The sequence below is a fragment of the Neovison vison genome, chromosome 8, assembly GCF_020171115.1.
Source record: "Neovison vison isolate M4711 chromosome 8, ASM_NN_V1, whole genome shotgun sequence".
In the NCBI taxonomy this organism is placed as follows: Eukaryota; Metazoa; Chordata; class Mammalia; order Carnivora; family Mustelidae; genus Neogale; species Neogale vison.
In genome coordinates, this window is record NC_058098.1 from 23,403,049 (window position 1) to 23,412,043 (window position 8,995).

At 44.4% G+C, this 8,995-nt stretch overlaps 1 protein-coding gene across 2 annotated transcripts in view; it reads left to right on the top strand.

Moving 5' to 3' along the window:
• Positions 1-6,944, top strand: part of LOC122916130 (ER degradation-enhancing alpha-mannosidase-like protein 2) — a 30,540-nt gene extending 23,596 nt beyond the window's left edge. For both annotated transcript variants that reach the window (XM_044263173.1, XM_044263174.1), the window contains exons 9-11: positions 1,257-1,401; positions 4,435-4,556; positions 6,386-6,944. In XM_044263173.1, the coding sequence (XP_044119108.1) occupies positions 1,257-1,401; positions 4,435-4,556; positions 6,386-6,886 (768 nt within the window). In that variant the 3' untranslated portion in view covers positions 6,887-6,944. The remainder of the gene's footprint in view (positions 1-1,256; positions 1,402-4,434; positions 4,557-6,385) is intronic.
• Positions 6,945-8,995: the final 2,051 nt, after the last annotated feature.

Consider the following 8,995-nt stretch of genomic DNA (forward strand, 5'->3'; position numbering starts at 1 on the left):
AAAGCTGTTTCCTGGGGCACCTGGGTGGCTCAGTCAGTTCAGTGGCTGCCTTTGGCTCAGGTCATGATCCCAAAGTCCTGGGATGGAGCCCTGCATCAGACTCCCTGCTCAGCAGAGAGCCTGCTTCTCTCTCTCCCTCTGCCTGCTGCTCTGCCTTCTTGTGCTCTCTCTCCCTCAATTAAATAAATAAAATAGGGGCGCCTGGGTGGCTCAGTGGGTTAAGCCGCTGCCTTCGGCTCAGGTCATGATCTCAGGGTCCTGGGATCGAGTCCCGCATCGGGCTCTCTGCTCAGCGGGAAGCCTGCTTCCTCCTCTCTCTCTCTTTGCCTGCCTCTCTGCCTACTTGTGATGTCTCTCTGTCAAATAAATAAATAAATAAAATCTTTTAAAAATAAATAAATAAACAAAAATCTTAAAAAAAAAAAAGCTGTTTCCTTGCAAGCTCATGTTACTATTACTAGCTGCTTAGCAACAGCTAATAAAATTACAAATGCATATACTTTCGGACCCAGCAATCCTAATTCTGGACATTTGTCTTACAGGTAAACTTGGCATATGTTTGAGGTAACATATGTACAAGGTTATTTACTACACTGTTGGTTGTTCTAGCAAAGAGCAAAACATTGGAACCAATCCAACTAGCTGTTAATAGGGAACTAGTTAAACTGTGGTCCAGGCAGTGGAGTACTACACAACTGTATAGATAGGGGGAGGCAGCTTTTTATGCACATAGATGAAAAATTAATGAAAGTTGTTAAATGAATAAAAGCAAGTGCGTAACTGTATGTTTAAATAGTGATCTTTTATGTCAGGGAAAATAATAGAGTCTCACACATATTTATGTTTACAAATGAATACAGATTCATTTGGGGTATGGAGTGAGACTTAGTAAAATTAACCTTTTTCCTATTTTTAGAATTTTGAACCAGACAGCTGACTTACCTATTTAAAAACTGTAGAAGCCAGGGACTAAGCAGGGACTTTGAATACAACCTCTGTCCCTCACAGTAACTTCGATGTTTTTGTGTTTTGCATGGGAGAGATGAGGCTCAGAGAAGCTAAGTGGCTGGCCGAGGGCCAAACAATGAATAAATGGGTGACTCGGTTTGATTGCAGGCTTTTGTGCTTTTGTGGCTCCAAAGCCTTTATTGTCTCTTCCCGGAAGTTGTACGTGGGTTGTGGTATGTGAGTTCTTTTTTGTATGTGGGTTTTTATGCCTGGTGGCTGCTGGCTTGACAACCATTTTTGTCCTACAGAGCCTCGTTGGGGACATTGACAATGCCATGAGGACCTTCCTCAACTACTACACTATATGGAAGCAGTTTGGGGGGCTCCCAGAATTCTACAACATTCCTCAGGGATACACAGTGGAGAAGCGAGAGGGCTACCCTCTTCGGCCAGGTAAGCAGGATCTCTGGCTCATCCCAACCCAAAAGCTCCGGTTCTCTAAATCCCAAACCCTCATGTTCCTGTGAGGCTCCATGCCTCACAAGTGCTCACAAGCTCATTTTTTCCCATCTGCTGCTTCCAGCAGCTCTGGGTGGTTTTCCTGGTAGGAATGACCTACCCATATATTTTCGGATAAAGAAACTGAAGCTTAGTGGGTTGAGCTGGCTTGCCCTAGACTAAGTGTATGAGGTGGGACTGGAACCCAGGCCTCTCAGCTAAATCTTAGGCTCCTTCAAACTTGAGCAAGTGAGGGCAAAGGGAAGAGCCAGGTTGTCTCCTTTTGAGTTCTTGCCATCGGGATTTCAGAAGTGTAGACAAACTTCCTAAATCACTGGGTCACGTGAGTTATGCTTCTATAATACAGAATGTCAGAATTCTGGAATGGACCTTAGGAATGAATCATCTGGTCTTGTCCACCTCCCCATTTGCAGCTCAGAAATCAAGGCTCAGGGCGCCTGGGTGGCTCAGTGGGTTAAAGCCTCTGCTTTTGGCTCGGGTCATGATTCCAGGGTCCTGGGATTGAGCCCCGCATAGGGCTTTCTGCTTAGCAGGGAGCCTGCCTCCCCCTCTCTCTCTGCCTGCCTCTCTGCCTACTTGTGATCTCTCTCTGTCTAATAAATAAATAAAATCTTTAAAAAAAAAAAAAAAGAAATCAAGGCTCAGAGAAGGAAGGTATTACACACTCGATAACTGTCTTAGAGTTCCTTTCCAGCCCTGAGCCTCTGATTCACTACAGGAAAGCTAAATACTGCAAGGAGGAGAAGGGGAAGGGGGCCAGAGGAAGGAAGCTTAGTCAGCACACACAGTCATCCCCCACCCCGAAGTGGGTTGCGTTCCCATTGTTAGATTCTTCCCACCTTCCCACCTGAATGCCTTTGAGCTGCGGGACAGGCCTTTGCATGCCTTCTGCCCATTCTGCCCTCTTCTACCCCATTTCCTTCCTCCGGCTCAAGAGGTTGTTGTGGAAGTTGTGGAGGGGGAACAGAAGAGGAAGTAAAACAGCAACTGCAAAGAGCAAATTAGTCACTTTGATTCCTCGAGTCTGCTGTTCTTGGTATTTCTTTTCTTTTCTTTTTTCTTTTTCTTTTTTTTGTTCTTGGTATTTCTAATGCATTTGTTCTCACAGCTTTTTCTTTTCCTTTTCTCTTTTCTTTTCTTTTCCGTTCTTTTTCTTTCTTTCTTTCTTTTTTTTTAAAGAGAAGACTCTCAGAAGGTATCCTACCCAGTGATACCAGTAGATGAGATGAAGACAGTTTGGAGCTAAACATAGGAAGGAAGCTTGTGCATTCTTAGAGTTAGAGGGAACCCAAGAGGCCTTCTAATTGAGGTCCCCTGTCATCGCCCTGGCAAGTGGTTATCTGGACTTTGTTCAGTTAGCACCAGTGACAGGGAGCTCACTACTTCCAGAGGCACCCTGTTCCATTTGCAGGATGGGCTGGCCAGAAGGCCTCAGTGGAAAGTAAGGCAGCACAGCCGGGAATCCAGTAATCGCCTTAGCTAGTCACCCTTCCCACCCTAAAACAATAGCGAATGGGAGATAAGGTAGTGCTTTTTCATTAGATTGATGAGTGTCCTATGCTCTGGTACATGCATCTGATCAGCAGTATGGTAGCATAGAACCTGGCCTAAGAGTCTGAGGGCCTTTACCTCCCCCAAGTCCAAGTCTAGGCCTTGGGCTGTCACCCTGTTCTAGATAGTTGGTCAAAATAGAAGAAATTAAAACGACGATAGCCATGTAGGCCCATGTATGAGAAAGAGAAAACAAAGTGGGCTGGGCCCTGGGGGCACTGAACCAGCCCCTGCTAGCAGCAGGACAAGAGCCTTCCCTAGCTTTTCTTTCTTTGAACACACACAGCATGTTCTCTTACCACTAGATGTGCCCCCACCTGTGCCTAGAATATGAGCATCAGATTAGCAATTGTCTAGAGACCCAAGGGGAAAAGGAGGGAGAGGTGGGGAAGAACTGGGGGACAGGCAGAGGTCTTTTTTCCGAAAGTGAGAAATAGAGTTTGCAGTAATAAATCAAAAGGGAAAAATTGATGACCAAGGCCCAGGAGGGAACAGGGAAGGAGATCAGGAGGAGAGGTTGGTCTAGGAAGGGGAGAGTTCTCTCCTCTCTGAGAAGAGATCGGTGAAGAAGTAGAAAAGTCTGTTGGGCTGTACCTTCCGCCCACTGGGGTCACTCTGGAAGTCAAATCTTTCTTTTCTATACTAGCTCTATATCTGAAAGTAGTAAACACATCCTGGGTTTTCTTTTCTCCAGAATAAACTTCCTCATCAGGATCAACTTCTGTTGCCCAATATTCATCTGAAAATGGGGCCCATGTCTGAATGTCCAATTCCGGTTGTGCATATAGAGTCGGACAAGACTATCGCCGTGTTCTGGGCCTGGTGAACTGGTGGCTCCTTCTTTGTTAGATTGAAGATTGGCTCTTGAATATCTTAACCTTCATCTTTTTGTCCATCCCATCTCCAAAGGGCCTCATAATGACGAAGGGCCTCATACTTTTAAGTTTTAGGATTGGGTTAGGCTGTGAGTGACAGAAAGTAAGTAGTAGCTTAATTAAGATAGACATTTATTCTCTCACTTCTGGCCTTATATGTCCCTCTATGGTGTCAGGGACCTTAGTCTCACACCTGGCTGCTGGGTGCACATGGCTATAGTTAAGGATGCTGTTACTAAGGAAGGAGAGGACAGATACTGGGAGACAGGGAGTAACCTTTGCCACCTCCCCATCCAGAACCTAGCTGCCTCTCTCTCCCTTGGGATTGGAAGTCCATGGTCAGTTTTAAGGCTGATCTCCACTTCAGGCTTTGGGTATATCGGCTCTGGAAATTCAGCACTGTGTGGGCTATCCCCTGTTCCTCCTGGTTGGGGCCCTGTGGACAAGGTATGGAGGGAAGGAGTCTCTCACTGCCTGAAATGGGCCCTGAGCCTTCCCTACTCAGCCCCTGGATGAGAAGGGTCTGCTTTGGACTTTACAGAACTCATTGAGAGCGCAATGTACCTCTACCGTGCCACGGGGGACCCCACCCTCTTAGAACTCGGAAGAGATGCTGTGGAATCCATTGAAAAAATCAGCAAGGTGGAGTGTGGATTTGCAACAGTAAGTGTTTCCATGGGCCCAAGAGTTGAGAAATGTCTCCCTCTGCTGCTAACGAGCCTCTGGCATAGGAGCACTGAAGGGACCTTAGAGATATACATATGCCTTTATTTTACTGGGGCACATTTTGTAAAAAGTTTTGTGGAAAGGCCTGTAAGGTGGATTCTAGAAGGGAAATAGAGTCCCATGGCCTTATATTCAAATCTGGCGGTCCTTAATGAAATGGTCCAGTAGTTTCGCAGATGTTTTCTGAATGTCTTTTATGTGCCAGGCACTATACTAGACCGAGGGTTCTAGCAATGAACAAAGACCAGCCCCCGAGCAAATATTTTAGTAGGAAGAACAACAAACATGTAGTTGGGAGACAGAAAGAAGGCCAATATGGCTGGAATGGAGTGAGCAAGGAGGGAAGAGGAAGAGGTAAATCCCAGAGGGAGGAAGGCGCTAGATGGTGTAGGGCTTTGGAAGAGGTACTGGGGAGAGTTTGCATTTTGTTCTACTTAACAGGAGAAGCTGTCGTAGGACTGACAGCAGAGCAGGGACATGGTCTGACTTGTATTTTAGAAGGATCACTCTGGCTGCTCTGTGGAAAAAGAATTGAAAGGGTCAAGGGTAAGAGCCGTGTCACATCCTTAGAGGACCTGAGCAGGCAGGCTATTAATAAACCATCATTACGGACATGTAAAAACCAGATGTGTAGGAAAATTGTCTGGAAGAAAATTCACCAAAAAGTATACAGAGGATTTTTAGGGTATGGGATTAAAAACAGACCCTCCCCGCCAAAAAATCCTTCTTTTTTCAAAATTTTGTGCTGTGGTTATATTCTACAAGTAGAATATGAATATGTGTGTGTATATACATACATACATATATATATTTAATTTAAATATATAAATTTTAAATTTTATATAAATTTTTAAAAATTTAAAATTAAAAATTTTAATATATGTTTCTATTTAAGAGATATATTTATTTTAAAAGACCTATATATGTAGGGAGAAAATAAAGCAGTGGTATGTTTTAGTGTCTAACGTATTGTATTTTGTGAAAAGCCAAAGTGGATAAGCCCAATGGGAAATTCTTAAAAATATTTGACTTATTTCCATGAAAATGAAAGCCCTCTGGAGGTCTTCCAAGGCAAATGATGGGAATAGGCGTCAGACTTTTTGGCCTTTGACAAATAATAATTCTCGGTACATCAAGTCCATATTTTAGTCACATTTTTTTGGTGAAAAATAGATGTCCACCGAGAATTAGTTTTAAGAAAATGTATCTCTAATTCTGAGACGCTACTATAAATGTAGGAAGTAAACTTACTCATCCATGACTGTGAACTTAGTATGAATTTTTCTTCTTACAGACTTCTAATTGGTTATGGCAGTAGCAAAAACTTGGCAACCACCTTAAGCCTCATCAAGGGAGATTAGCTAAGTAAATGACGCTGTATTTTTAGTGTCATTCAAGGGGATGACTCGATCTGTGTATGGTCACAACAAGGGTAGGATCAAGGCCAGTGCGCCCGTGCTTGCTCACGGAACAGTGGGTTAGCTGGACCCGCGAGATCAAGGGAGAGAGCCCGAGCCAGACCCGGAGGACCGCTCAGGCCATGATCGGGACTTTGGTTTTGAGTCTTCATGAAGTGGGATGTCAACAGAGCACTTTCACGGGAGGAGTGACCCCTAAGCCTTACTCTATAACTATACGTTAGGGTTCCAACCCACTGGGTTGGTGCTCAGCTGCTCCATAGCCAAGCGGAAATCGCTAATGGCTCCGCGGCCCCGTCGGCTGTCCCCTGCCGCTGTTCTGACTCGCTTCCCTCTTCCTCGTGGCAGATCAAAGATCTGCGAGACCACAAGCTGGACAACCGCATGGAGTCTTTCTTCCTGGCCGAGACCGTGAAATACCTCTACCTTCTGTTCGACCCGGCCAACTTCATCCACAACAACGGCTCCACCTTCGATGCGGTGATAACCCCCTACGGGGAGTGCATCCTGGGGGCCGGGGGTTACATCTTCAACACCGAAGCGCACCCCATCGACCCCGCCGCCCTGCACTGCTGCCGGAGGCTGAAGGAGGAGCAGTGGGAAGTAGAAGACTTGATGAGGGAATTCTACTCCCTCAAACGGAACAGGTCGAGATTTCAGAAAAAAACGGTGAGCTCCGGGCCGTGGCAACCGCCAGCACGGCCAGGCACGGTCTCCTCACCCGAGAGCCATGACCAGGCGAGGGAGAAGAAGCCTGCCAAGCCGAAAATCCCATTGCTCAGCTGCCCGAGTCAGCCCTTTACCTCCAAGTTGGCCTTACTGGGACAGGTTTTCCTGGACTCCTCATAACCACTGGATGATTTTTTCTTTTGTTTTTGAACTGTGACAATAAACCTGCTTTTGACAATCTTGTTTTTCTGTTTGTTTGTTTGTTTGTTTGTTTTTCTTTCTTAAGGTTTTATTTATTTATTTGACACAGAGAGAGATCACAAATAGGCAGAGAGGCAGGCAGAGAGAGAGGGAAGTAGGCTCCCTGCTGAGCAGAGAGCCCGATGCGAGGCTCCATCCCAGGACCCTGAGATCATGACCTGAGCAGAAGGCGGAGGCTTTAACCCACTGAGCCATCTAGGTGCCCCTTGTTTTTCTGTTTTATCTATCGGGTTGTCTTGGGAGATTTGGTTCAAAGAAAAGATCTCATGGCTAAAAAAGACCATTGTGAATCTCATTTCCTTTTCTCATACCATTGGAGAAACAGCTGAACCCAAAGTCCAGCTGAACCCACTGCACAGACCCCAGGGGGGTTGATGATTGAATCTCCCTTCCTTTCAAGGCTCCCCTCTTCTGGCATCTCTGGGGAGGATGTGGTTAAGAATGGGTTTGTCACATCTGGCCCAAGTCTGCTCCCACCCTTTAGCACAAACACTGTGGCACCCCAGCCCCAGCCGTAGTGGCCAGTGTGGACGAGGCAAGGTTTTTATCTTCAGGAAAACTAAATTCTAGCAGAGAGAAATAAAGTAGTAGATAATATAAAATCACATTGTGGGAAGTGCCAGGAAGCTAATGGGATGCATGCTAGAAAAGAATGAGGGGGGGTAATCTTAGCTTACCTTAGACAGGGAGGGCAGGGAAGGCCTCTGAGGAAGTGAGGTTTTAAACTTTTAATTATGAAAAACTGACAACGGAAGTGTGGAGAACAGGATAATAACCCCCTATCCATACTAGATCATTTCACCCATTAAGTATTTCAGAATGTACCTCCAAAACACACCTACAAATGAACAATTATTCCTTAATAATCTCCAAGTCTCTAGTTATGTTCAATTTTTTTTTGGATATTTTATAAATACAGTTTGTTTGAATCAGGATCCAAGCAGGGATCCTGATTTCAGATGATCTGTTTCTGAATTGTCTTCTTGTCTATAGGTCTTCTCTTTGTTTTTTTAAAAACCCAATTTTGTTGAGATATAATTTACATACAATTAAGTGCACCCAGTTCATCCTTTTTTTGTAAGCTTTTGCAAACTTGGACACCCATGTAACCACCACCACAATGAAGATAGAGAACCGTACTCTCCTACAGACTGTTCCAAGTTGATGGAATGTTCTAATAGAACAATTAGAATGATTGCATTGTCCCATAGAGTAACCACTACAGGGGCTGTTGACATCTGGAAATGGGGCTCTGTGACCGAGGAAATGAATTTATCGATTTTTAGTAGACTTTATATTTTAGAAGAGTTTTAGGTTCATTTCAGTCCTAACCAGAATGTATAGAAAATTTCCCATATACCCATTTCTTCCACGCCTGCATAGCCTCCTCCAATACCAACATCTCCTACCAGAGCCGAACATTGTTACAATCAATGATCCTACACTGACAAAACGTTATTCAGAGTCCATAGTTTACCTTAAAGTTCACTTTTGGTGTTGTACATTCTCTGAGTTTTGACAAATGTGTAATGACATGATTCACCGTTATAGTATACAGAGTAATTTCCCTGCTCTAAATTCCTCTGTGCTTCCCCATTCATCCCTTTCTCCCCCAACTCCTGGCAACCACTGATCTTTTTACTGTCTCCATAGTTTTGCCTTTTCCAGAACATCATTTAGTATACGGCCTTTTCAGATTGGCTTCTTTCACTTAGTAATATACATTTAGTTTTCTTCCACATCTTTTCAAGGTTTGATAGCTCATTTTTTTTTTTTAGAACGTTGTCTGTTTGTACTGTTTTATTAAACCATTCATCTACTAAAACATCCTGGTTACTTCCCAGGTTTGGCAAATTATGAATAAAGCTGCTGTAAATTTCTGTGTGTTGGGTTTTGCGTGGATATAAGTTTTCAGCTCCTGTGGGTAATTATCAAGGAGCATAATTGCTGGATTATGTGGTAAGAGTAGGTTTAGTTTTGTAAGACTGTCTGCCAAAGGGGCTGGGCCATTTTGCATTCCCGCCGGTA